The sequence below is a fragment of the Pocillopora verrucosa genome, chromosome 8, assembly GCF_036669915.1.
Source record: "Pocillopora verrucosa isolate sample1 chromosome 8, ASM3666991v2, whole genome shotgun sequence".
In the NCBI taxonomy this organism is placed as follows: domain Eukaryota; kingdom Metazoa; phylum Cnidaria; class Anthozoa; order Scleractinia; family Pocilloporidae; genus Pocillopora; species Pocillopora verrucosa.
The window spans coordinates 3364340-3392243 of NC_089319.1; the positions used below are offsets into that span (position 1 = coordinate 3364340).

General features: G+C 36.2%; 3 protein-coding genes across 8 annotated transcripts in view; 2 read left to right on the forward strand and 1 right to left on the reverse strand.

Annotated features, from left to right (window-relative positions):
* Window positions 1-3454, reverse strand: part of LOC131791009 (polycystin-1) — a 33652-nt gene extending 30198 nt beyond the window's left edge. Inside the window, exons 1-2 of the mRNA XM_059108312.2 lie at window positions 3294-3454; window positions 3127-3175 (exon numbers count right to left, since the gene is read on the reverse strand). Coding sequence (XP_058964295.2) covers window positions 3127-3175; window positions 3294-3341 — 97 coding nt within the window. The 5' untranslated portion in view covers window positions 3342-3454. The remainder of the gene's footprint in view (window positions 1-3126; window positions 3176-3293) is intronic.
* Window positions 3455-7783: 4329 nt separating this feature from the next.
* Window positions 7784-13115, forward strand: LOC131791056 (RNA demethylase ALKBH5). The gene is made up of 3 exons (XM_059108371.2): window positions 7784-8480; window positions 9086-9166; window positions 10229-13115. The coding sequence occupies exons 1-3, from the start codon at window positions 7789-7791 to the stop codon at window positions 10425-10427; spliced, it is 972 nt and encodes a 323-aa protein (XP_058964354.1). The 5' UTR covers window positions 7784-7788; the 3' UTR covers window positions 10428-13115.
* A 2790-nt stretch (window positions 13116-15905) lies between these two features.
* LOC131791085 (unconventional myosin-XV) overlaps window positions 15906-27904 on the forward strand; it is a 44563-nt gene continuing 32564 nt past the window's right edge. Inside the window, exons 1-15 of one of the 6 annotated variants that reach the window (XM_059108404.2) lie at window positions 15906-16043; window positions 21666-21770; window positions 22318-22397; window positions 23112-23175; window positions 23414-23523; window positions 24259-24430; window positions 24811-24914; window positions 25094-25160; window positions 25269-25382; window positions 25571-25654; window positions 25797-25874; window positions 25971-26084; window positions 26503-26561; window positions 27113-27236; window positions 27652-27747. In XM_059108404.2, coding sequence (XP_058964387.2) covers window positions 16023-16043; window positions 21666-21770; window positions 22318-22397; window positions 23112-23175; window positions 23414-23523; window positions 24259-24430; window positions 24811-24914; window positions 25094-25160; window positions 25269-25382; window positions 25571-25654; window positions 25797-25874; window positions 25971-26084; window positions 26503-26561; window positions 27113-27236; window positions 27652-27747 — 1392 coding nt within the window. In that variant the 5' untranslated portion in view covers window positions 15906-16022. Of the gene's footprint in view, window positions 16044-17389; window positions 17555-18754; window positions 19095-21238; window positions 21309-21574; window positions 21595-21665; window positions 21771-22317; window positions 22398-23111; window positions 23176-23413; window positions 23524-24258; window positions 24431-24810; window positions 24915-25093; window positions 25161-25268; window positions 25383-25570; window positions 25655-25796; window positions 25875-25970; window positions 26085-26502; window positions 26562-27112; window positions 27237-27651; window positions 27748-27904 lie in introns of those variants that run through there. The other 5 variants (XM_059108402.2, XM_059108401.2, XM_059108403.2 and 2 more) reach the window with 5 other exon arrangements.

A 27904-nucleotide genomic window follows, 5' to 3' on the forward strand; every position in this document is an offset into this window, starting at 1 on the left:
GTAAGGGGTCCACAAATTGTATCTCCTAGAGGGTTGGGAAAGCAGCCCTTACCCCCAACCCTAAGTTCCCGGACTTAAGATGACCTCCGGGCTTCAACTCCCACGTAGCAGAAGCACGTCATGTAAAAAGTGAAAGGAGCTTTGAATTTGAAGTAAATGACAATGAGCACTTAAAAGTTGTGTAACCCGTTTTTGTTGAAAGGATCCCGCTCAAACTGCGTCGAAGAAATTTAAAACCGAACGCAACTTTTATTCCTGAGATTACGCCTGCCGTTCACACCACCAGCCAGAAATTTTTCACTAAAAAACCTAAAAGGCTTTTCCGAAAAGGCTCCTCAAGCCAGATAAATTAAAATAAAGCAGCTTTTCGGGAATGAAAAACATTTTTGGAGCGAAGCTTCCCGAAACACTGATATCTTTGTTCTGCTAAGTTTCGGATTGACAATTGACAATGGTTTTAATATTCGCACGGCTGAGAAAGCATTTACTGAGAGTGAAATCTCTGTCTTAAAAGCTGTCCCGTGTTGTAGACCCAAATTAATTCCTCTCAACCCGAATATCAATCATTCAAGCCAGCTTTGCACAATTTGAACCATTCGCAGCTATCACTTAATTTTGCAGGTGGTTTTCCTTTGTCAGCGTCATCATTGATAACAATTATTGTCAGTTCAAGTTATTATCGTTTTGCCAATTCACATCTTCGTCCTAAAATCGCCCTGTTAATGATTTCTTTAGCTTGGTGAGATCACCGGCCTTGTGTCTCCAAAACAACTTTTGTTCCTCAAATATGCCATAAAGAGTGTTAACTCAAAGTTGATTTGCATCAAAAGAAGAAAACGGCTGGAAACTGCTGTTACTCGCATTATTTTCCAAACAAGTTCTAACGGAGCCGACTATTTCGTAGAAATTAGAATTTTTATTCACCAAAACAAAAATACTTGGCAAAATATTTCATCGATTATGAAATCATTTAAATCACGTAAACTTTTGTATCTGGTTCATTTTGGAACAGGGACGTAATAAAGTCTCTTAAATGCATAATGTTATTAAAACTAAAAGACAGAAATTGTTTAGTATACTGATCATGAAACCAGAAACCTTTTAACACCCCGTCGGCACCGTCCCTCTGGAATAAGAGCAACGAGTATTTGCAGGTTTTCACAAACTTTTTATTAGAAAAAATTAAAATGGAACATTCTTCGACTGATCGAAAAGAACTTAACCGAAGTAAGAAAAATTAAATTTTCATCAAGAACCTCATTCCGTTCTAATTGCGCTGGCCAGAGCCTATTTGGAAGGCGCTAAGTTATCCAGTTACCCAAATGTGTGCCGTTTATTTGTCTCCCTGCCAAATATATGAGTGCATCTTTGTTTAATTTCAGTCCAGCTTTTCAGAATCGACAGCAACTTTATCCTCATTTTTCTTTGAAATGAAATATGCTCAGAATGTATTTGGAACAGTTAATTTATCCCAACGAATTCCCGATTTTAATGATAACGCTTTTCTTCAGCCGAACTTACGTTAACCGTTAACGTACGTTTTTTAATGGTAAAACTGCAGGTTGGTTTAATCTTCAAAAAGAATTAGTGTCAAAAAAGGTTGTTTTGAAGGGTTTTTGGTTAAATTCCAAGTTGCTCTTGCATTAAAGAATTGTCAATCGTCATAGTCTGTGGTATATCAATACGACCACATGTTCACGATATATTAGTCCGCTTCGTTCTTTCTTAAGTTGTAAGGTTACATTAGACCACAGGCTCTTAACGAGAATAGGGATCATAGCAAATAACCATTTTGTTTTAAAATTTTAGCTTATGAAGTGAATGAAAACAATCTGTTCAGCAACGCCTCAAAAACGTTATGCATAAATGTTAAAATTCTGTTATGAACGTTTCCATATGTGGACCAGGCTAGAACGCTAATAATACGTTATGTAATTCCGAATATCATGCATAAGGCCATAGAAAACTAATTCTGTATATTAGTGGCTCTCCCTCGATTGGAAAGAGTTTACAATGAGGTCAAGAATAATGAATGATAAGTCAAAATGTGGCACCTTAGCTCGGCGATATAGGGTGCAGTACACCTAACGTCGAATAGCAGAAACGCGTTCGCTCATTGAAAGTGGAAAGAGTGTCGGTATCAGCTAGATTTTGACGATATCAATCTGGCAATGAGATTTTCTTATTTAATTTCCTTTATTTTCGTTTCATTCATTGTATTACAGCAAAGTTTAGATGAGATATTCGCATGAACATAAAATGATGTAAAATTACGGAGTTGCGAAGACGAGTAGAACCAAGCAGTTATATTTTTGGTGAGACGGTTAGTTTTGCGATTTTTTTGCAACAAGGAAAACTTTAAATGTTGAAAAAACAAATCGTTCGTTATGGCACTGCAAAATATCAAAGTCAAAAAGCGCATAATCAATTGGAATTGATCAGAGGACATGAACAGATGGCATGATTTCGTTTTATAAATGATAGCCTGTACTCCAAAGCCAAGCAGCAAAAATATGTATATTCGAAATTTAGTTTAATAAATATTCACTCGGCGTTGTTTTCAGTGTGTCGGATAAATATCACTCAATAATTGTTTCGTACCAATTTTCTTCGTTACCAAATATACAAAATGATTTTATTGTCCAATAGTTTGAAATGACAAAGCTGCAAAGTCATCGGACTCCAAGAAGTCCGTCCGTTTATCTAGCTTTATGATAAAAACAACTTAATGAATTTGATGTTAACGTTCGTGAGACTGACACTATTTAAAACTATTCCTTATCTTAAGTAAACTTTGTAAGAATATGAATTCAGGCTGCCTTGCACGTATCAAGAACACACTGTAAAACTCACCTATTGTGTAATTTGGTTTCATGAATTGCTGTTTAATACTGCGGCATTGCAGTTGTCAGTAAATTGAAATATCTAGATTTTTTGTTCGTTAAAATAAAATTGAAGAGTCGAGCGGAAGAACAACATCGTCCGATGGATCGCATGAAGGTCGGTATTGCAACACCACCGGCTGAGTCCCGGCCACAAAATAACAATTTGTTAAGGAAAAAAAAATAGTGAAACTTCCTTAGGTTATTGTTTGTTATTTTATCGAGGTGTATGAGTTAAACCTACCCGAAGAATGATCCAGCGAGTCGCCACATGCGAAGGAGAATTTTACCAACTGCAAACACAATGAATTAGAAGGATTTTTGTCGATCAGTTTCTCTTCATAATAAGAAAACTTCCTTTCGTCAACAAAGTCACACAGCAACTACCAAACTGATATTATAAAAACTTACCGTACAAGCGAAAACAATACAGTACAAACTGAAAGATGCAAAATCCATCTTCCTTCACTTCCTCATTACGAGGGTAAAGCACTCTCGTTGAATAACTGTCTAAATCTTAAGCTGTTAAGTTGCAAATTTCGAAAAGACAAGCTTGAATTTATGACTTTTCTTTTCTGCTCCTCTTCTCTCCAGTCGATTAAACGTGCTAAAAACATTCCGTCTACGTCAGTTTGCAGCAATTTGATTGGTTGAAACTCCATCAATATTTAACGGTATTTCCTTTTCTGTCCTTCTATAACATCTGCCCTTCTCAGCCCACCGCGGAGACATTGAAAGAGGAGGACTTCATTACTTTTATCTTAGCTAAAAGCGTATAGCAGAAAAATAAATGGCGTTCAAAACTGTTAGAAAACACTTTGGTGTAAAAAACAATATCCCGCGAGAGGTTGAATTTTCATCGCACAATTTAGGCTATATTGCTTTATTTTAATCAACGGGTTTATTGACTTAGGGTTGTTAACCATATATTTATCTTAGCCATAAGGTGTCCATGAAAATGCTCCCAAAAAACGCAGAACTTGATAATTTTTGTTGCGAAGTCGAAAAGGTATTTCTAGGAGCTCTGATAATGAACACTCCGGCTCGTGCTATTTTAACTCATAACTTTCATTTTAATTTTGGTACTCCTGTTATCAAGATGATTTCTAGCTCGAAAGTATAATTATCTATCCTAGCTATGCATTATTAATAACTTCTGATATTTTGCAAAAAACTCTAGATCTACAACACGAACAATATTTCAAACAGTTTTCTACTGTTAAAATTGTGTCAAAAACGGATTTTTTACATCCTCTTTCAAAAAAAAATTACTTAATCAGAAATTATCTTCAATTTAGCGTTAAACCCCTTATCACAACGGTGTGTTGCTCTAAGATTGCCAATATTGAGAAAACCCAGGCGTACTGAATAAACCTCTTTTGTTTGCATTAATTATTTTTTATTAGAGTGCCTTCATTCTAGGGCTTGTGTTAACCACCTTGAGATGCTTTTAATCACACGTTGCCTCCTTTTAGACCTCCCAGTTACTTAATTCAGTCCTACAATGGGTTAAAAAAAAAGCGGAAGAAGACTATAGAAAATCAACACAAGCGATTATCAACATGGAATGTACTGCGAAGGACGTTCCAGAATACGATTCATAGTGTCGTTCTTTTCATGTTTTCATCCCCAAAGATCAATCTGTTTTCGTTTAAAGTTTTCTTTTTTTTCCGTGACATTGATAGACGACTTTGTGTTTCTTTCCTAACAGCTAGATAATTCCGTTGCCGGGCATCCGATCTTAATCAATCACCATGAGTTGAACTGCATAACACAGGATCACTAGGCACAGCGTGGTCAGTGACGTCACTGGTTTTGTTTGCTTCCTTTTGTAGTAATCTGACTTAAGGACATCTAGAGGTTTCGCCTCTTGGAAAGTTTTCCGCATGAAAGTTTGCCCCAACCAAGGCGGGTTCGCCCCATTTAAAGAAACAGATCAGCCTCGGTTGTGAGTTCGCCTACATACCTTTCAACGATCTTATGCTTAGGGCAAAATTCGTTTCTTTTTCGGATGAAGTAATAACAAATTTCAACCGACGTACAAATTTCTTGCTCTGATATGATTTAAACTTATGACCGAGTGATAAACCATCTAAGAGAAAAAAGTTTTGAGCCTTCAACATATTCGCAGTTGGCAAACCAGCTGGTCCTTCCATCCATTCAAACTCCGTAATTAATCAGAAATATCCACCTACATCAGTCAAACCCTAAATCAATATACTCCTCTCGTGGATTTTTCCGAATACGATGAGAAAGACCCAAAAATCGTCCCGGTTAGTAATTTCCAACAAATGACAAGAGTCCTGTGCTGTGTATTAAGCAAGACAAAGGTGACTTAGCTTTGATGCTGTCTCTGTTCAGTTCACACGGGTAATACATGATTAATGAATACTTAATCTCATTCCGGAAAACGGCGTGGAAAAAGGCACGGAATTTATAGGGAGAAGGATAATATTTTGTTCCCTCGCTCTTTGTGCCAAGATTTTCCGAGAGCCATGTGTGAGCACCGAGAATCTTTGAGGAAAATTTAAGAAAAAGGTTGGATTGTAACGCACACGCAACCCAAAAGATTTCAAAAAAGTTGCAAACGGTGTTTTCGTCCCGCAAAGAACCTTTTTTCAATAATTTTACCGTGCACACGAATCCGAATGCAGTTTACATTACTGAATGCTAAGAGGTAATACGCCGTAAAAAATTGTAATTTTATTATTATTATTATTATTATTATTATCATCATCATCATCATCAATATTATTATTGAAAATGCTGTTTTGGATGTTAGAGGTAGGCATGACCGAACGCTGGAAAAATAAGGATTTGCTTTAAGTCCATCACGCCCCATTGGTCTGAATCTGCTCACTTACATCCCCTGCCTTTCTTCCCCTCCAGAAAAAAGAATGACAGATGTTTCGCTGGTTAACATTGTGTCAATTCTCTACCCACGGATCTTAATAAAACTGTTTGGCTGCCGGGCAACATAATTCTATCCGCAAATTAGAAAAAAAAAATTACCATCGAGGTCGCAATATTCTGGAATAGCATAACAATTTTAGCCCGAAAACTTTTATGTAAATACCTTTCCCTAATAAAATTTTGCACTTTGTTTTCAGTGCGTGGTTGTTCATCATTTAAGACGGGATGGAAGTTATTCGGGAGATTTGTGGTTCATTTTCAACATATCTTATTTCTTCTATTTTTATAACGGTGGTTATGTAAATATTACGAGTCGGGTAATTGATTTTTTCGAAAATTGAAGGTTCACAAGTGACAAGTATGGCATGCTCTAAATGAGTTTCAATTACATGACAATGGAAAGGAAAATGATGATGTGGAAAAATACGTTCAAGTCATCAATCGCCTTATAAACAACATAGCTTTTAGGAATTGTGTACAAATTTGGTAAGATATGGTGGAGTAACTGCTTAAATTGGGGGAGGTTGAAGAGTATTAGTGAGCTGCATGCACATGACGCATGCTTCAGTTAAATGAAGAACATAAATTATGAATGAAGCTATTATCAGATGTGCGAAGCAATACAATCCTGAATAATAGAGAACTATTGTTTGTTTTTGTGAGCACGTATCTGAGACTTTAACCAAACCAGTCATCTTGCACAACCAAGAATTAGCTGTAACTTAATATTGTTACTCTTAGTCGTGGTAAGAACATGCGGACACTTTCCGTTAAACATCCAGTTTGTGTCGCGGGTGTTCAAACCCTCAGCAAAAGAAGCGTGAAGGAGAGCGCGCCATCCTTCCTTGGGCTTTTAATAACAGACGGTTTCAGGCAGTCTACCGCTGCTTGTAAAACCTCTGATCACTGTCTGTTTAGCCTGTGGGCAGGCTCTTGTGTAAGATTTCTTCTTTATAGCCCCTTTTCTGGTGCCTATTAAATCAATGGCAGTTGCTTAAAGAAAAAGTTATTGAAACCCCCCAGGTCATTCGTTAGTTTATATCTTCATCCTCACTACCCTGAATTTCATGTGTGGATTAGTACGCCTCATTCAAATATGGCAGGTTATTCTCATTTAGACAGAGATTGTCAATGGGGTAAATACCCTCTTTTCGTACACATCCGTGGTGGCCTGTCATCTTGTTTTGAAAGGAGCAGGAATATTCTTTCTGACATATACAATGTCCCCAAAAACGTCAATTTAGAAATAACTCGTAAACAAACCATAAATGGAAGGCAGATGATACCATTTGGAGAATGGACGTCTTTTGACTTACGAAAAACAAACGGAAGTTGTAGGTATAGAGTGGACGTCTTTTGACTTACGAAGAACAAACGGAAGTTGTAGGAATAGAGAAGACTGTAATCAGCTGTCTTGTTTCGTGACTCTGGCGCGTAGCGAATTACAACTAAAACAATAGACTAATTTAAAGCTCTGCAGATTAAGGATTCAAATGCTGCAAAAAATTGTGCCATTTTTTATGATGCAGAAAACCTTATTTCAAATTTGTTTACTCTAAATAGCGAACATGTATTGCGAAATCAGAGTAGAAGGCGAGAAATGAACACTGAGACGCTTGCGTTTTAAAAATGTTCACCTTACAATTATCAGAATTTGCACGACAACTTCCAAGATAGTTTGGGAACTGTTGTTTTGGAATCATCTTCAATAGTTCAGTTACGCCTACCACTGTTTTACTACTTTTCGAGAAAAATGATTAAGGAAGTATTTTTTCAATAATAATAAAAAAAATATATAATGAACAACGCACAAGAGAGGAATCTTTCTCTTCGCAGGTGTTCTGGACTTCCCGAAAAATTGTCGAAAGTTTCAAAATTTGAATCACTGGACCCATGCCGCGATGTTAGTCGAGTGGGATTGAAACGAGTGACGCAATCGTATGCGGAAACGAGGTTAGAAAACACTAATAAAAAATCTTTGCGTGCAATCAAAATGGCGGGTACCGAACCGGAGAATAAGTCTTATGTAGACTTACGAGAAAAGCTTAACAAGAATTCATCTACCAACAAAAAGCAGTTCTGGGAGAATAGAAAGCGGAAACGTGACCAAAATGTTGTTTCACATCGCCAATATCCAACGCATGACAGAGAAATTGAACTGCAGAAAGTTCATCAAGGAATTCGTCAGCGAATTTTATTCGATAAAGAGGAATGCGACAAAATTGAACAAAAAATCGACGAAATAGTTCATTGTGCAGATGAGGGAAATTATAAAAGCAGAACAGTTGATAGAGCACCATTACGCGTTAAATATTTCTTCGGAGAGGGCTACACGTACGGGAAACAGCTCACAGAGCGAGGACCCGGACAGGAGAGACTTTTTCCTCGGGGAGAAGTCGATGAAATTCCGCAGTGGATTTATGATTTGGTTGTATTGCGGCTGGAGAAGGCTGGAATCGTGCCTAAAGGCTTTGTGAACAGTGCTGTGATTAACGACTATCAACCCGGAGGTTGCATAGTTTCGCACATCGATCCACCACACATCTTTGACCGTCCAATTGTTTCGTGTTCGTTTTTCAGCGAATCCTCGCTCAGTTTTGGCTGCAAATTCAGTTTCAAACCTATTCGCACATCAACGCCAGTCTTAACACTTCCACTACCTCGAGGCTGCGTGACAACTTTAAGGTGAGTTTGCTATATTCAATTTTATTTTGTTTGAGCAAGTGATTTATCCCTTGCATTAGTGCACTGCTGCGGCATTTAAAATTGTCTTGCCAGTGTATTGCGTAATTGAAAATCGAATTCTTCAAACCAAAGAGACACACTTCTCTGAGAGTGACTGGCATTTGATTTTTCACTCGAATCTGACTTTATCTGGTTACTACCGTTTGTGCTGAATAATGTTGTATCCATTGTTACAAATGAATATCAAACATCTTGTTCTTTGTGAGGTCACGTATTAGTCAAGGGTTTGGTACAATTTTTATTTCCTCTTCTTACAAAGGCACCGGGAACATACGTTCAAATGTGTCAATCTAAATTTGAGAAGATAATTGTGCAATGTTAAAAAAAAAAAAAAAGCCACAGTGCGGGATACTACATGTAGATGCCATCCGTACAAATATTCTAGGAATTTTTTTCACTTCTTATCTTAATTTTGACCCATAATATAGAATTCACGAGTAACATGTTCACGGTTCATTATTTTGACTCCAGTCAAGACTAGCACTGTCTAAGCTCAGCATAAATGGAATTAACACTTACTGATCTTTCCTCTCTGTTTCCAACAGCGGTTATGCAGCCGATGACATCACACATTGTATCAGACCTCAAGATGTGAAAGCAAGAAGAGCTGTGATCATTGTAAGGAGGTAGGGAGTAGTTTACTTGTTAGCACCTTGGCTTTGAAATGCTGCAACTGTATATTGCTCTCTCGCCTAGGTAAATGTACCCTGCAAAAAGAGATTTTTGTGATTAATTCCCTTTGTTTTCAAGAAATAGCATAAACAAAAAATGTCTACTTTCCTAGCAGTGTTCTTTAGGACCCTACTTAAGCTCGAAACAAAACAAATTTAAAGCAAGTGAACCATGTTTTTTCTTCTGAAAAATATATCGCACTGAAAAGTTAAGTAATATTGGGGCACTTTCAAACATGATTAGATATCTTGGAGACCTTTTTACCTGGAGCAGAATACTGCTGGCAGGTTGGTTCTTAGCCAGTTAACATGTCATTTCAGTAGCTGTTATCTTATCAGACATTGCAAGTGTGGTGCTAAATTTCGTATTCCTTAGAATCAAACTTGTATCATAATTGCTAACCATAACTGGTTTTAGATGTCTGCACCATACTATATAAATCTCCTTTTGCTTTAATACTTGGAATCTGTTGTCCTTTGAAAGAGAATCGATCAAATAATTTACACTGTGTGCATCAGCTATTCTCTGCGACATGATTACTTGGGACACTTCTCTAGGAAGACACCTGTGATGTTTTTTTGCCCCTCTCCCCCATCCAATGTTGTTAATATCCAATGTTTCTATGCCATCTTGAAAACCAACAATAGAGAACTTACCGTTAAGTAAAGATGATTTTGAGATGTGAACGGCAACCATAAGAAGAATAAAACTAATTGCATGCATTGATGCCAGTGTATCACCAGTGAGTTCATCATTTTAGCATTTCAAACCAAAGTTTGCTGACCAAAAAGGTGTAGTGAGCATTAGGAATGGGAACTTTCAAATTCAAGACGCCATCTGTGTCTCCAAAACATTTGTGTGCTTAAGCTTTCTAGTGAGAGGGGCAAGGGGGGAAGGGGTGGGGGTGGGTAGTAACTGTCCCAAAAAATGTGTCTGGGAGTATAGATCTTTATAACCCAAAACACTCACAATGTTGTTTCATTGATCTTTATTTATCAGTTTCAACTTGATTTCAGAGTATATCCAGATGCACCAAGACTTGAACCATTAATTAATGGCAGCAAGGATCAAGATGGGGAAAGTAACAGAGACAGTGATGATGATGAAGATGAAGAAAATGATGAAGAGCCCCCATCACCCAAGAAGAAACGTGTGGTGTTGAAAAGGAACTTTAAACGTCCCAGCCAAGAAGCTAAGAATACCTCTGATCAGTAAGGAGACTGATAATTTGATCAAGTGATGACAGTCCAGCAGAGGATATAATATTGGTGCAAGACATCAGAAATAGCTTCAGTGAAGGTTCAGTTGGACAAACATCATTCTGGCTGGGGCCAGAGCTCAGTCCTTCCCATGGATCTAAGACAGGCTTGTGTAGTTTAACCTTATATATGTTGTGACTTGCTGTTCAAGTCACAAATGATAGTTGCAGTCTATAGGTTAGATCTGTGTTGTGGCTTTTTTTGTGCCAGTCATGTTTAATTCAAATTTTTCTCATTCTGTTATGTAGACATTGCCTCTATTGTATAGTTTTTAGTCAAGATCTTTTAAATTGCTTTCAATCTGTCAAGCTTCCTGACCTGTCAGTAGTGTGCAAATGTATTGGTCAATTTTGAAACTTGTCATTTGCTCATTATATTGGTGACTGTTTATCTTGAAAAGCAACTGGCCTTTAAAGTGACCAAAATGATTTCAATTTCTTAGTTCCATCCTATGGTTTGTGAAAAGTAATACTTGATTATTTGGAATGCCAATGTGATCCTTTCTGCAATTTGAATTTCTTTGGACAGATACTGACGATTTTTTTACAACCCTAGTAATGCTGAATAATGAGGGCAGAATTGGGGATTTCAGCTCTCAGGAAGTCAAGGTGTTCAAAATTCCATAGACATAAATCCCTGTCAAATCTGTATGAGTACTGATTTTATCTGCCCTGTTCTATACTGCCTTTTACAACATAGACCCAAAATCTTTTCCATTCTTCTCAAAATGTTTTCCACCAGAAACACTGACAAACTCAGTGAGGTTTGCTTAAGGAGAACAAAACTATCTCCTTTCATTGGAGGGGTTGGTGAAAAGGTCATTTTTGGCATAAGCAGTTTTTGTTCAGATGCTGGCAATAAAAGATTTGATCATAAAATGATTTTTAAACCATAGAATGGAACTAAAGACATGAAAAAAAACCCAAATAAGTGGTACTTCAATCACCATGTTGATTATTGGTCGAAAAAAAAAACACTATGGAAGTTATAGTACTGTACATATACATTGCCATATGTCAGCCTTCCTTCCCAAGTTATTTAGGCACTGTATATTGTATATACAAAGATTCACCCAAAGGTGTATGTATCATGAAGGTAGCATGTACTTCCAAAGAAGTTGGTTTACAAAGCAATTGCCAGTTGGGACAGTCTGAAGGAAGGTGTTTTTGTTAATGATGTGTTCCTTGTACTTTATCCTTTCAATTCATGTTCTCTTAGTTTTAAGCTACAACCTGTTTTGCAGCATTTGCAAGAATTTCAATTTATGATATACTTTTATCAAGCAACCTTTAGATTTGCCAAAAAAAGTACAAGGGGAAATGGAAACCTTCATATCGTTGGGTGCTATATATAAAGATGTACTCCACTAGTTTGTTTCAGAATCACATTTGAATCATTTTTTTGGTAAATTGTTTGCACAATTGACCATTTTGTGGTTTAACATTGGAACAGAACTCTATAGTAATGAATTAAAGTGTAGTTTGATCAGAAGCTGTGTAAAATATGTCAAAGAATGCAGTCAATATTCTATTTTGGGACAACTTTTGATTTACATGCAACAGAATGTTGTTTTCAGTGAAAATGGAAATCAAATCATACATGCTTGCTTTCTGAACCAAAGTAAATAAGAAACATGACAGTTTCTTTTGACAAGTAGCAGCTTTGTTTTGTCAAACTAGAACCGTTAATTTCTGAATGCATTGTTAATTTTTATTTAATTAAAAACCTTTATGCTGTACAAGGTTTCCTAAGCAGACAAGACACATTTGTTGTGGGGCAGTTGGTTCTCGGGAATTTTTTTGTATTTGGCCTGTACTAGATAATTTCAAATTGTGTACTAGGCAGTTTAAGGTTATGCATGGTTCTGTGGCAATTCAAATGAACTCGATGTATTACTAAAGAACATATCTTTATAGGGAGACTCTTACAATATGTCCATGAGTGAAGAAAATGAGGCCATTTAATTGAAAACTTCTGATTAATATATTCCTTTAGCACCCTAACATCAGTATGCATCTTCTCCAAATTGTTCTCTCTACATTTCTTAAGGTGCTGACAAGGAGAATTTGTTTAACAATCAAGAGTTTCTTTAGTTGGTGATCATGTCCTTAATTCTCATGACCTTAATGTGTGTGATGCAGGGGTGTTATTGAAAGGAGAAATAAGATTCTAGTCTCTCCAAGGGGTTGGAGGGTTAACTCCCCTAAGTGACTAAGATGGAATTTCTCCTTACAATATCAATTCACTATGAAGCAGACAAGTATGAGAATAAAAAAAAATAATAATTAGGGCATTATTAGTTGATCCATTACCAAATTATTGGAACTAACATGAGAATTGTTTGCCGGACAGGAAGGGGAATTGTAATGAGGTCTTGGGTGTTAAAGGGTTAAAAATCTTCCTGTTAGATTTTTTCCTGAATACTTTTTAAACTTTGCTATTATGTGACATAGGGGGGTAAATTTGACTGTAAATAGATTGTTTGTGTTTTGCCTGGAGCAACTCGTTCAGGGATAAAAAGGCTGTGTGTACACCCGCTAGTATGAGTAATTAGTATTGTGAAGACAAATTATTTACGTGACCATATTCTACGCTGTAAATATTCACAATGTATACCTGCAATACATGAATAAGAAAATGTTTATACCTGCATGAATGTGATTACTTTGATTGAAAAAATTGAAAATCTTCGAGAAAAAACATCAAGAGGAAACTTGATTCAAGGATTTTCCACAGGTAAAACGAGAAAACGAGGCCAAAACTAAACAAAATTTTCCGAAATGCCTCACTGATTCACTAAAGGACGTAACCTTGGGCAATTTTCAGAACTTGCAAAGGTGACAAAAAAAAATCTCCAACCGTTAACTGTTATTGAATGACCCCAGGCAAGATATAATCTAGTGCCCTAGCAAATTACCGCAATGTTGTTCATGATCGGAGTAATATTTATTATGGTGCATGTACAGATAGTAACTCTAACGTCGGTAGCGGTCGTTTTTCTTCGTTTCTTGACTAGCGGTGCCATTTCTTCTGGAAATGTTGGTAGAAGCGGTTTTCTCAATCGCTGGGGTAACCAAGCTTGGTAGAATGTGTTTTAAATATAGCCAAAATTTATTTTAGAAGCCAAGAGACTGAGTTAGTTCCGATCGCGTTATAGTTAATGACTTTTCTAAAGTGGAAAAAGTATATTTGCAGTTCAATCATTTCCTCTGTACGACTCATTTCATGATACAAAGAGTGGAAAAAACCCCTCAAACCTTTTGCAGGATCAAAGACATTTTGCAGATTGGCCAAGAACTTTGAAAATACGTTTACCTTCAATCATTTAAAACTATTAACTTAGAGAATTCGAAAAGCCAGATCGCAGAATATTGCAATTTGGTGTGACAAAGATCAGATCAGAGGTGTATTCAAACTTAATCTGACATGGTCTGATATACAATATCCTATTAAAACATGCTCTTAGTCGCTTTTGTGGTACCTCTTCCTTTTTTCTCAGAAAAATGAAAATTAAACAACTGTAGCAACTGTAACATTAGAATGTATAGTTTCTGTAAAGAATGTTTTTAGGCTCACTGTCAAGACCCTAATCAGGAGTACTTCAACGGTGCATCATACCTACAGCTCATAGTAAGACGCTCTTAGAAGAATAAGAGGTTAATATGGGTTTAGTTAAATAGTGTTTGGTGTTTCTAAGCACCCATTCCTCCGATTGTTTGCGCAAATAGTATCCACGCTCTATCAGTTAGAATAAGCAGATCATCTCTTAATGTCTTGCGCTTTTGCTTGACCCAATGTTATTTCCTTTGGTGAAATAAAGCTTCAAGAGAGCGAGGGGAGATTTAACAGTTGATGTGTTTACGGAAAATTGGAGTATTGGCTTTCAATAGGGCTTTATGGTGTTAGGATGAAATGCTCATAACGACAGTTTCTGGGTGCGATTCAATGAATGAAATTATAGAATTAGCGAGTTTTAACTAATCCTGTAATACTCGTTACTTTGATAACCCGTATCAGTTCATCTTTGAAAACAAGCTTAATGTGGTCGTCGGAAAAAACCAGAGAAAACAAAAACAACTTCGCGGGTCAAAGTTTCAGTTGTACTTCCAGCTCCTGCGATCAACTTTGCCAGGCGATCTTCGACACGGGCGTCTCAGAACCCCCCCCCACCCCTCCCCTCTCCGCTGCTCCCGCGCCTACTGTTTCACACGGTATACGATTCAACTTGGATACGAGAAGCCCTCAAGGTTTGAATTTGAGAATGGTTTGTTTATCTTTTGTTTAAGAGTCGGTTTAGGAGTATCGGCTCGCTACATTGGCAATCCTCAGACGACATTACAGCCCAAAACTCCAAATCCTGTTAGTAGTATCCAATAAAACAAATTAGCCAAACCGCCATATCTACTCAAATACAAAAGCGTAACCAAGGAGCAACAAATCGACCCATTAAACGCTTGAAATTTAACACTGCCTCACAAGGTAACTCTGTGTGATGTGCTACGGAAATATCCCAGCATCACGTGTCCCCCTTATTTGAGATGCTTAACTCAGTATCCAGCTGGTTATCTAAATCTAGTGCGCTGCGTCGATTTTTATTGATACCATCAGTTTTCTCTTGGTTTTGATTGGGTAACAAGGGTGAATAGCTAAACATTTTCATATATTTTAAAGGAAACTGTCAAATGTTAATTACAATCTGAGATGAGAAATGTCAGTTAGTGGAAAACACAACAACAATTGTTCGTCCTTTATTTTCAAATTTCTGGCTTATTCCGGGTAAGACTAATCTCGCACCTGTCTGATCAAGCCTCAATAACGTTCCACTTACCTGAGCTGGGAGTCCCGCAGATACTCGTCCCACGCTTTACGATTTTTCGCTCACACCGTCGAAGTGACTGCGCAGGGGAGTACTGAAGCTTCAGCGTATCATAACGACCTGTTTAGATGAAGGTGATGCTGAGCTTATTTAGGCCAGGGCAACACTTGGAATTTTGTAAGTTTCGCTGTTTATTCGCCGGCACCCAGTTATATGCACTAGGGAGGGGACGGTTTTTGTAAGAGTAACATGAGTCAAGGGAACTAATTTTCTCTTGAGTGTCATGCGTGTCATGTGAGAGGTAAATGTTGTCCCCAGAACATTGTTCTATGATCAAGAAATAACTTGAACATGGACCTGTGGAACGCAATCGAGGTCTTAGAGACAACGAGATCTCCTATGTGTGGGATCTTGTCAGCTTAGAAGCAACTCAAACCTATCCATAGCAACCATTTCTTTAGTTAACTTAAGGAATAGCCTGGGTACTAGTGTATGATATTGACGACAGAATTTGCGCGTTAAATATTTACGCTATAGACAACAACACTATACACGGAATGGCGGAATTGAACAACTGATCCACATGACAAAGCGATCACGCTTCTGGCTCGTGTAAAACGATCTTTACAAACTACAATTAATTTTCTCCATTGAACAATTACGGTGTTACAGTTTTTTAACGTTAACGGATAAAAGAAGTCGGCACAAAAGGAAAGTTTCACGTGGGTCCGTAGAATGCCTGGATATGAAGGAAAGGTAGGTTGCCTAACTGTTAGTATGGTAATGGTTTTGTTTATGAAAGAGCAACTCTAATAATTCCTTGATCGTTTTACTTTTCCTATAATTAATATTTTTTCTCTTAGTAAGAACCCAGCGCGAGGTAAAATCGCTCACTTTTAGCAAATAGAAAACCGATTAGTTCGGCTTATGTTTATTTATTTCGAAGAGGTTCCTTGGTAATGTTGGTCACTAAAGCAGGTACTTGACAGCACAAGCCGGGAGACAAAATGCCGCCGAGAGCGTGTATTTTCAGCGTGTCGTGATAGAGCTTTAAATTAGCTGCAGTACCTATTTTATTTATTTACATTTTTAACTCTTTAGTTCTAAAAACGTTTGTTGAATGCACAACTTTGATCATCTTAATTACGGAGGAAAGTTTAGCCTTATGTAACACATTTTCCCACGCTTCGATACAGTTTTTTTATATTTCCGCCAGCCACGTATATTTTAAGAGGAAGGGTGGAGGGTCCCCCCCCCCCGGGAGAAAGAAGCAAACCAGTCCGGACTTTTTAACTTTAAATTAAAGTTTCAAAGGTTCTGAAACCACTGGTAAGCTCTGTATTCAAATGAAATATTTATATTTTAATATCAATTATTTAATTAACAGCTATAAACAAATAACCAATTTTTTTGCTTGTATACTCATTTGTTTACTTTTAAGAACAATTTTGGTTTCGGCAAAACTGAACGTCAAGAAAGTTTTTTTCTATTGTTTTGGTCCCGCTATCATTGCATCAGAGGAAATTGGGCTAGAATAATTTTAATACTGTAGATAACCTTGAACAGTACACTTTTAATAGTTTATCTGATTTTAAATGCTTGAATAGGTAGCCTTAATGTCGGTATACTGATAAAAGGCTTCAGAGCCAGTTTATTAACATGCGTGACTGGTTCAAAATAAACCGCTTGGAGAGTTTTCTAGGGAAGTCGCAACTTGAATTTGTCATATCGGCTCTAGACTGAAAACTCAAAAACTGTCATTGTCTTCTTTCATAGCCAGTATATTTGCGTAACAACTCACAAAACATGAACAGTATTTGAAATATTCCTTACGTATAGGTCTCCCTGATCAGGGGTTGATAAGGACCAGGATCGCTCCTTTACTTTCTCTTTGACTGTCTCGATAGATGCTTGTATCGGTCCGCGGCTTGACAGAATTCACTGACGTGCCCCTCACATAGTCGGTTTGAATGCCTTTCCTGAATATTAGCCTTTCTTTTAAACATCTAAGCGATCAATGGTCAAATATATTGCGTGAAGTGTTTTTGTGGAAATAGTTTTGGTTATGAAATAAGGTTTTAACGCGTGCTAATCGTCAGCGCTGTAATTTTTGTTCAAGGGGCCGAAGTTAGCCCCTGTAAAGGGTTAAAATGATTCGTAAAAAGAGGGTTAGCTTCAGAGAAGACCTTGTTGAAAATATTCCTACTTCATTTCGCCCAGGACTAGAGACTAATCGAGAACTGTTGGCCTTTCACGGAATCGTAGAGGTATTTCCTTTTCTTATTCAACTCAATTAACGCGATAAAATAACTTTTAACCACAATGTAGGCCTACCCGTTCGTCGTGAACGTTCGAATAGGAATGGTTTCTTTTTTGTTGACGTTCTCTGTCTCAGCGAACTTGGGCTTTATTTACTCTGTATGTAATCCTTTGTCGGCGAATCACGAATGAGTAGTGAACCGACAAATTAGCCAGCTAATTGTAATTTTCTGTCTTAAGAGCGAGTTACACGCAAATTGTTATTAAAGCGGGTTTTTTTTAAACCAGAGCCGCCTACAACGCAAGTATTTCGCCACAACCAATCACAAAAAACAAACTTTTCAAAGCATGTAGATTGTTGAATTCTTTCGCGAAAAATTAACTAACTGGTAGAGCGATTAGCTTAAGGTTAACTGTTGTGTCTTTTTCGTTGTGTTCTTTTGAAATAACGTTGTTGCGCCAGAAAACCGCCCGAACAGATGATCTTTCGCGCGTAATCTGTTTGCTGGACTGTACGAGATTCGTCACCCTTGAGCATTTCAAAATCACATTAGTGAAAATTCTTCGCAAAATTTGTTTGATATTCACTCAGCATCACGTCGCCTCAGTCCCGTGTCATGCAAATATTACATTGTAAAAAACCAAGGCGAGATTAAAGTCGTCAATATAACACTTTGTGTCGGTTGAAAGTTTGTTCAAATTTTTCAGTGGATGTCAGCAAAATAACATGAACTTGAATTATACTTCCATTGCAGATATAAGACATATAAGTCTTATTTTTACAAGAAACAGATTTTTTTAATCGAAAAACTATGTAATAGTTTCTTTTCTTTTCAAGTCATGTCACCTGAGTTATAAAGCATGAATAACTTTATGTTAATATGACGTGGAAATTTATTGCACCTTCCAGACAATACTGAATGCATCGTGGAGATTGTGCGCTCGGCCGTGTCTTACCGGAAAAAAAAGGGGTTAAAAATAACTTGAGTTTCACTTTCTGTTTCGATTTCCAGTTTTGAATTAAAGCGGATGTTGTTATTAAAATGAAGATTTGACTGACAAAGTTGGAAATTAAAAGTGCCTAGGGCTGAAGAAAATTAAGCTAACGTAATTATTTGATTCAATAACCATGAGTCATTCAAAAAGAATGTAAACTTTTGTGGTGGGCATCCGTTTTTCGTGGAGCTTTTTTAGAACTGTTGTAAGCGTGAAAAAAACAGCACCAAAAATAATCCACATCGTCTTCAAGCGAAATCTTGCTCGTATTTCTAAAGTTGTGTAAGTGCATCTGTATCTTATGTAGAGAAATTGGTCTCAAATTTTGTTGTTGCGCTGGTGCTATTTTGATAGGAGAGTGGGTGGCACGGTTACTAAGCATGAAATATTTTCCGAGAGTGAGTGTTTGGATCAGTTATTCAGAGTTTGTAGATAACGAGAGGCCGTCAAACGGGGACACTAAATTTTCTGTCTGTTCAGCCTTGAATTGGTGGCTTTCAGTTGCCTAAGGAAAACTTTGAGTTGGCATCGATGTCGAGCGGACTATCTGTGGTAGGTTTATGAGATTTGATATTGTGCTACAAGCTCTTGATAGATTTTGTTTTCGTCTGGGCACATCGCATTTGCAACCAGGATGTATTTGATTTTCATGGTATATTTGTCTTTTATTCGCTATTATTATGTTTTAACTCCAAATCCTTGTCGTATATTTCGTGTAGGGTGTTCAATATATCGTCTGTTCGATTGCTTTAGCGCATATTTTCCCATATACACAGGGATCATATTTGTGTACATTTCTTTTATGGAAGAGGCTTTGGTATCTTTGCCTTGTTTGAAAACTAACAAATAAATCAAGAACTCGATAAGTTTTGTTTTGTTTTACTCTCGTAAGAAGACCAAACAAGAACGCATGAAACGATGCTATCTGTTCACAACTAAATCGCTCTTCGCCCCAAATTCATTTCAACGAAAATTGGATATCGCTTTTCCGGAATTGCGCACTTATCTTCGCACTTGTAAGCTAGGGATGGCGCTTGCAGCAATAATCTTGTTAAACTACTAGCACCCAATCTCTTGCTAAAGCATTCGTTGTCGTATCTTCTTGAACAATCTGTAGCTTTAATTATTGGTAAGCCATTGCTGGTTTGCCGAAGGCAATTACAAAGTTAATAGTTTACGATACTCATTTACAACATCTCAGGATGTTCGCAAATTAATCGACCACATTGAAGGTATCTTTTAAGTTTACCCTCACCAGCCGGTAGTGTTTTAGAGAACAATTTCAGCTTTGTTGTACCGCGATGTTTGTATGCTTTTTGAGCTTTCTGTTTTCAAAGGAGAAATTATCATATGTGTGCTATTTTTTTAATTTGAATTGGAAATAAAACTTATTGAATTACATTGTTCTTTTCGCGACAGGTACCGTGAGATCGAAAATTTTATAAGTTTGTTTACAATCCGGATTGACTGCAATCTGATCTACATTTCTTGACTATCATGACCTATAAAGTTATGTAAAGCTCTTCAGGAATGAGTCCACGAAATCAATATTCTACAATAGTCTTTTTTCGTCATTCAGATGTCACTGACCTCACGAGTTTCTGCATTTTCATAGGCTCGATCTAGACTATATGTTTTTTAGAACAACCTGCATAATATATATTTTTGTTTTAAAATTTAAGTTGATGTCAGAAATTATTCAAGTTTCTTGAGCATATTCACACTAAAAGTTTAAGAATGCAAGTAAAGCAGTTCCTTTAGTTCCACTGTTGTTTTTTTTTTTCACAACCTCATTACATGGTATTTGTTTCTCTTGTTGAAAGCTGGGACGTATGCAAATGTTTGAGGTTTTCTGCAGTGGCTGTAAAAGCAAATCTGATGTAATTTGAGGCAGTTTTTAGCCTCACAGGTCACAGTTGAAAGTGGACACATTCGCTTGCTCAGACATGTCCTCATTGATTGTGCTCAGCCATTTTGTGTTGTAGACATAATATGGATTAGCCTGTTTAATATTTTAGTCTGTTTCTGGTTATTGTTCCCTGTATGTCATGCCATTTGATGCCTTTAAAGACATTTGATGATTTATTAACAATCCATTTCTAAGGATCCACTGTTTCATATCTGTCAAATTTTATGTAATGAAGAAATCTACAAAGTTCTTTGTTGAGTTATATATGCACACAGGAATGTTTAAAAAACTTATAAGAAGCTTTAAAAGGATCATGGGCTGTTAGTGAATGGTTTCTGACACTTCTTGAGTGTTATTACCTCCTAAGTGCTCATATAACTCAACAATGTATCACATGAATTTTTTATTTCTCTCTCTTGAGATGTAAAATGTCTATTGCATGATCTTAGGCAGTAAAGGCTGAATCTACTGCACAACATTGTGTATCCAAGTTTGAGAAAGCATGATTTCTTCTGTGGCTAACAGTTCTGCATATTTTTTTAATTTAGAGATTTTGTTTCAATTTTATTCTTGGATTAAATTTTAGTTTTCTTCAGTAATTACCATGGTAGTAGATAATAAGAACATTAAAAAAAGGAAACCGCCAAATTAAACAATGCATTGTATTATCTGAGCAAAGCATTAAACCCTTGACTTCTAAAAGTGATTAAAACATCTCATCATGTGGATACATGATCTAGCAGAATGGTAACAAGAAAAGGCAGAGCTGATGATTTAGTAGTTGAAGATATCTTGAACCAGTGGACAAAATATCAAACTCTCTGGACTTGTTTACAAGAAATCACATGTTTTTTATTGTATGTATTTGTTTTTAAAATGTATTCGGTATATTTTATCTTGATGGCATAAGGCTAGTTAGTCATGTAAAACATGTTGTTTGTTATGGCATTCTTAACACTTGCATTTGTTCTTAATTAAGTTACCAAGAATTAAGCTTTTTTATCAGCTCATTTTTTTGACTTGATAATGACAGTGGTGCGTTGCAATGTTGGTTGCAAAAATATTTCATGGCAGTATTTTAAGGCCAAATGTGTGAAGAATTTTCTTCATAATAATTCTACTGCATGAGGACAAGAACAAATGGTACTTAAGGGTTGAAAGCTGGAAGTGGGAAATATAAGTCTCTTGATTCATTATTATTGTCTTTTTTTAAGGGATCCTTAGTTTGGTTTGATGGCAATGTGGGGTATCTGCTGCCAGGGAAGTTGTTGTCATTTGTTGGGCAGGATGTCAAAGTGCAGCATCAAGAAGATGGGCAGGTATTTTTTACTTAAAGCAAATGTTTAAATCTTGTGGCAGTTTGGTAGTTTTATTTAAAATGTTGATGGAAGACAAAGAGTGTGTGGTTTGTACTCTAGCTGAGAGTCATAGATCAGCAGCTCTAATAAGACCTTACCAAAAACATTTGAAACCCTTTTAGGTGCCAACATTTTTGATGCAGAAATTTTTTTGAGTCTTTTTTTCCAGAAGCATGATAATCCTCATTAGTGCTCTCCAACCATGCTGAAAGCACAATTTTCAGTTACAATGTTATTTTTCTTAGTAGAGGTTTGTTCATGGTGTGCACTGTATGTTTGTTTATACTTAGAGATTATTTTAGAAAAGTAGGTAAGTGTAAAAAAAAGAGGTGAACTAGTTTTTTGTACATGCAGCCATCCTATCTTGCTGAAAAAGAGAAGCAATACTATTATCCATCCAGCTGTGTTACAGAAACCAGAATAACTTCTGGCTATTTCCAATAAGCTGCATTATGAGACCCTCAGGTTTAGTTCAAAACTTTTAATTTTTTTTTCTTTTAAATAAAAGGTTCACACAGTCCGTGGAAATGCTGTCATTCCAAGACAGGAGTTGGATATACATGGGATGGATGACATGATAAAAATGGAGTGAGTAAATGTGTATCTTCTTGAACAGATTTGAAACCTTGAGAGAGTGTTTGTGTCTCTAACTGGTGTGAAGCAAAGACAGGGTGGGTTTCAGAGTCTCAGGGCTCAACCTAGCTCAGGTTTTCTGTTTTTATGTTGCTGTCATTAATTGCCTATAATTTTGTTATGAGCTGGTGATTCTCTAAATGAACCCGACACAAGTCCTTATCAGGCATAATTATATTTTACTTTTAGTTGGTTTTATGTCAGGTATACATATGCTATAATACTTGCCAGGAGATTATTTCTTTTGGGAGTGAACTGGTAACTGAGTGGTGGTAACAATAAACTTCTGTATTTAGAGGTTGTGTTGGTTGTATGAGAAGTTTGTGGGTCATGGTATTATGTTCTTGGGCAAGACTGTTGACAAAACAATGCCTTTTTCCACCCAAGAGATAAAATAGGGTACTGGCCAACTGTCAGGTAAACTTGAAAAATTTCTGGGCAGGTAAATTGTGATGTACTGGCATTAGATCTAGAAGGAGCAGTAATAGTCAAACCCACCTCATCAGGATAAGCTTTGGCAGCAATGAGCCTCTATGCTTATAAAACCAAGCCATGTTTTATTTGAGGTGTCTTTGTTTGTGGTTGAGTTGTAATGCTTTACCCCAATGTGTACTTGTGATATCAACTGATTAAATTGAAATGCAATTTCAATTTTTACAATCACCACAGTGACTTGCATGTTGGATCAATTTTGTACAACATTCGTAAAAGATACAGACAGGACCAGATTTATGTAAGTTTTATTCCAAACTTAATTTTTATGGTTATTGTTCATATATTTCAGTGATAAAATTCCAATATCACAGCTTCTGTAGCATTGTTTTGAAAACTTTCTGGTACAGTTTCTGATAAAATTGCACGTGAAATTTTGCACTTAGAAATTATTTTTGTGATTATACAGAAGTTACTCTGAACTGATTGTATTATTATATTTAAGCCCTTTGAAATAATATTTTTTTTGCTCATTGTAGACATATATTGGCAGTATATTAGTGGCAGTAAATCCTTACATGCCATACGATGTCTATGGCCCTGAGACACTACGGAAATACCATGGTGCATCATTAAGTGCTCTTCCACCGTAAGTAAAATAACACACATTGTGAACATTTTCATGAAAAATAAAACACTTAGTGCCTTTCATTTTGAAATACATGGTATGATTTTTTTGCTTGTTACAGACCTTTATGGTGTAGGCTACACATAGAAGTCTGTTGATTTACATATGCAAAAATGTTAATTCCAGAATACTTTACCATGTACTGTTTTTAGAACACAGACTGAGGCTTCTCAGTATGTAGTGTACTGATCACAACTTTTCACTGCTCTTTAACCCTTTAAATCCTAAAAGTGACCAGCATCTATTTTCTCCTCACTGTAACATTGCAGAATCATTCATTGAGATCATGAGAATAAAGTAAATGATCGCCAACCTAACAAGTTTTCTTGATTATTTAACAAGTTCTCCTTGTCAGTACCAAAGGAATTTGTATAGAGGAGAGTGTAGGGAGTTTGGATATTGATATTGGGGTGTTCAGGGTGTAAAGGCTAAGTCAGTTGACACTACAATAGCAGTGCTCCGTGCTGGAACAACATTAGTTGCCAGGGAGAGTAGAACAAGTTGTAGCAACAAAAAATTAAATTTTCAGTGCTAGTTACCAAATAGGTAACTATTTTCTGGTTTTCTATCACCAATTGGTAATTTAAAAGTATGTGAGCCTGCAGCACTGAACTGTAAGGATACTTGATTTGCTTTAAGCGTAATGTGAGTCTCAAGTTTTACATTTTTAAGCAATAATGCAATTGTACTTTTCAGACACATTTATGCAATTGGCAATGCAGCACATGAGACCATGTTACGGACTGAACACAAACAAGCTATTGTCATCAGTGGAGAGAGTGGTGCTGGAAAAACTGAATCCACTAGGTTACTTGTTGAGTTTTTGGCAGCTATCAATCGAACAAATGGCAATGTAGTAACAAAACAGGTACATATAAAAAAAAACCAATGAAAATAAAAATGTTTGATAAATGTTGAATTTAAGGAAATGATTTTGTGTATAATTTTTGGATCTACATTAAATTTCCAATAGGTTGGAAGCTCTGATTTTACAGTGAAAATGTCAGATAACCCATCTCAATTCTTATGAACTAATTAATTCATCAGGTTAACTTCTTATTCCATTAGAGTATTGATCTTTTAATGCTTTCAGTGAAAAGAGTAAACTTTAATTGTGTTTGTGATGTTATGAGTTATTGATACTTGATCATATGAAATATTTATATGTAATTAAAAAGTCCCAAGTTTCAAACCAAATAGAATTGAATCATTGGATTGTTCTTGTTTTGTTTTGTTTTGTTTTTTTAGATTGTAGAAGCAACTCCTCTACTTGAATCATTTGGAAATGCTAAGACAGTGGTGAATGACAATTCTAGTAGATTTGGAAAATACTTGGAGGTTTTTTATGATAGGTGTGTGTATTTTATGGGTGCAATTATATATAAATTATCAAAAGAAATTTGGTTTTTGCTATAAGGTCCATATTTTTTGACTGTTATTTTAAAGCCATAATTGCGTTCCTGCAAGTTGTAGAACCTTATGTTAGATAAGGTTATGCAGTTATATGAGTTAGTTTTATTTGTTTTAATAGTGAGGGTAAAATTGCTGGTGGACGAGTGTCTGAATATTTGCTTGAAAGATCCAGGATTGTTGGACAGGTATTAGTGTACAGAAATATTTCACTTTGTCTCTATCTTTTTGAGTTTTGCAGAGCTTCTTTTGTGAAAACTGTTTGCAAATGAGCATTTTTTCTGTTGCTTTTATAGGCCATTGGAGAGAGGAATTACCACATATTTTATGAGGCCCTTTGTGGATTATCTGAGCAGCAGAAGCAGAAATTGAGTCTTACAAGTGCTGTAGACTTCTTTTACCTTAACCAGGTACAATGAACTATGAAGCATATGTAACTTATGTTCTACTGGAGTGAGTTTACTCCTAGACTATGCACAATTCAAGTGATAATTTTATTATGGGCTCTTTTCTTTTGCTGATATGATCAATGTGTAACTGAGTTGAATTGGATGCAATACAACAGAATGTCTTAACCTTGTAACATCAACTTTTCTAGGGTAATGCAAGTGTCATACCAGACAGAAGAGAAGAATCCCACTTTCAAAATGTCGTCAGAGCCATGGATATCCTTGGAATATCTGTAAGTTTCATATTCAACAGCATAAAAAAAAGAAAAAACTGATGTTCTACTATGAAAAAATTATTTTCATTAACAAATTGAAAGTAGTTGGCTCAGATACATGCAGATACTTACATAATTTTTTTCATTTTTTTTTCCCTAGGAAAATGAGAAAGAGGGAATATTTGAAGTTCTGGCAATCATTTTACACTTAGGAAATGTGGACTTTGGAAAGACAGAGGTACTATTTCCACTGAATTGATGGGTTTGACCATTTCTGAACAGGAGTGAATTATTATCAAATACAATGGCTGTAATTCCTTATATGTTTTGTCAGGCTGGTGGCCAGGAAGCAGCAGTTATTATGAGTCAAAGTGAAGTCGCCATTATATCTCAGTTACTTGGGCTTGATACTCAAAATCTGGTTGTATGTTTGACCCAGAAAGAAACAGTAAGTTGGCAGATAATGATGATTATAAAATTTGGTGTATAATTAAGTACATGCATTGTTATTTACGATAATTGAAAGCATTAAAAAAAACTTGTTCTGATAGGTCATTTATTACTGACTTTAAGTGCCTTTTGGATGAGATTAGTAAAACTCATTAAGAAATTATACCATTAGGATTCAGAGCAAAAGTGAATATTAAGTTAATGAAAGGCTAGAAACGAACAAAAGCAATTCATAGTTGGTTTTATATTGGGATCTGAAAAGCTGACAAGGTGGCATGACATGAGTTTTTCAGATCAATCACAGAGTGCAGGGAAATAAGACCATTGCATTCCTACAGTACTGGTACTTTTAAAATTTACTTTAAACCTTGCTTTCAATGCCAACATTTGAACCTGCATGTTCTTGTCCATTGTAGACAGCAGGAAACTCTAAAGTCAAGAGTCCCAGGTCCGCAGATCAAGCTTTAGATGCACGGTAAGGATCAGTCACCCTATCCATAATCTTGGTATCATGTATCTTGGGTAGAAAAAGAAAAGATTTTATGCTAGGTTGCCTCAGAATGTTAAAGCTAATTATTGAATGAGTTACTCTCTGAATAAATCAATATCAAAGTCATCACAGTGACTATTTTCATTCACATTTTATAGTAAAATTGACTTCTGTTTGTTTAACTACAGAGAAACCTGTCCTAAGAGTCAAGGCAAAGAATCAACTTAGTCACTGTAAAGAGTTTCAAAGCTGATGTTTCAAGTATTAGCCCTTCCTCATTCACTCTGATGGCTAATACTTGAAAGGTCAGCTCTGAAACTCTTTATGGTAGCCAAATTTACATTATCAGCTCTGTAGATAATACTTAATTACCCTGTTATATTTTCCCACCAAAGCAGCACCACAGTCTAAAGAATCATCTTACTTGACTCTAATGATGACTTTGGTTCTGGTTGCTGAATTGTGGTTTTCACTTTCACTGACAACAGTCCTTGCTCTTGGATTAAAATTTATGCTGTGTGTTATTATCTTCACAGGGATGCACTTGCAAAGGAAATATATACACAACTGTTTGGTTGGCTGATCAGCAAAGTGAATAACATCATATTCAAAGGCAAGATGCAGATGTCTATTGCTGTGCTTGATATCTTTGGCTTTGAGGTAAGCTATGTGCTTAGATGCAAAACTTGTTTTGATTGCTGGGAAGCCCCTCTCAGAGATCCTCTTGTTGGAAGTATTTTTTTGTCCTGTTGCCTTTATGACCAAGATGCCATGATGTGGATTTTATTCAAGAATATCTTGATCTACCCTTGATACTGAAAGGATTTGTTCATTGAGCAACTCCTTGGCCACCATCTGTGTCTTCCAACTGCACAGTACAACAATTGTTTGTGTTTTTTCCATATCTGTTTGAATTCATGAACAGCAAAGTGATAAATTTGATGATATCGTGAATGATTACTTTTGAGTAGTGATTAGATTTTCAAAGTTTCAGTCTTTTATTCTTAAGATCTATTTGTTGATATTACAATTTTTCCCTTTATTGTTTTTAACATTTTTTTTTCCATGTTTAAAGGATTTTGAAAAGAACAGCTTTGAGCAGTTGTGTATCAATTTTGCAAATGAAACTCTGCAGTTTTTCTTCAACCAGTTTGTCTTCAGGATGGAACAAGTGAGTCAGCCATTTAAATAAGCAATATACATGTATATAACATACTCAAGCATACTTTTCTTTTTATTATTTTATCAAAATTTGTTTTGAATTCATAAAACTTGTGCAACAAATTTTGCTTGTCAAAAGGTCTTTCTGCAGTATATGTCTTATATGC

Coding starts and splice junctions, on each gene's coding strand:
- LOC131791056 (XM_059108371.2), top strand. CDS start 7,789: ATGGCGGGTACCGAACCGGAGAATAAGTCTTATGTAGACTTACGAGAA. Junction 8,481..9,085: donor GGCTGCGTGACAACTTTAAG/GTGAGTTTGCTA, acceptor TGTTTCCAACAG/CGGTTATGCAGCCGATGACA. Junction 9,167..10,228: donor GCTGTGATCATTGTAAGGAG/GTAGGGAGTAGT, acceptor ACTTGATTTCAG/AGTATATCCAGATGCACCAA.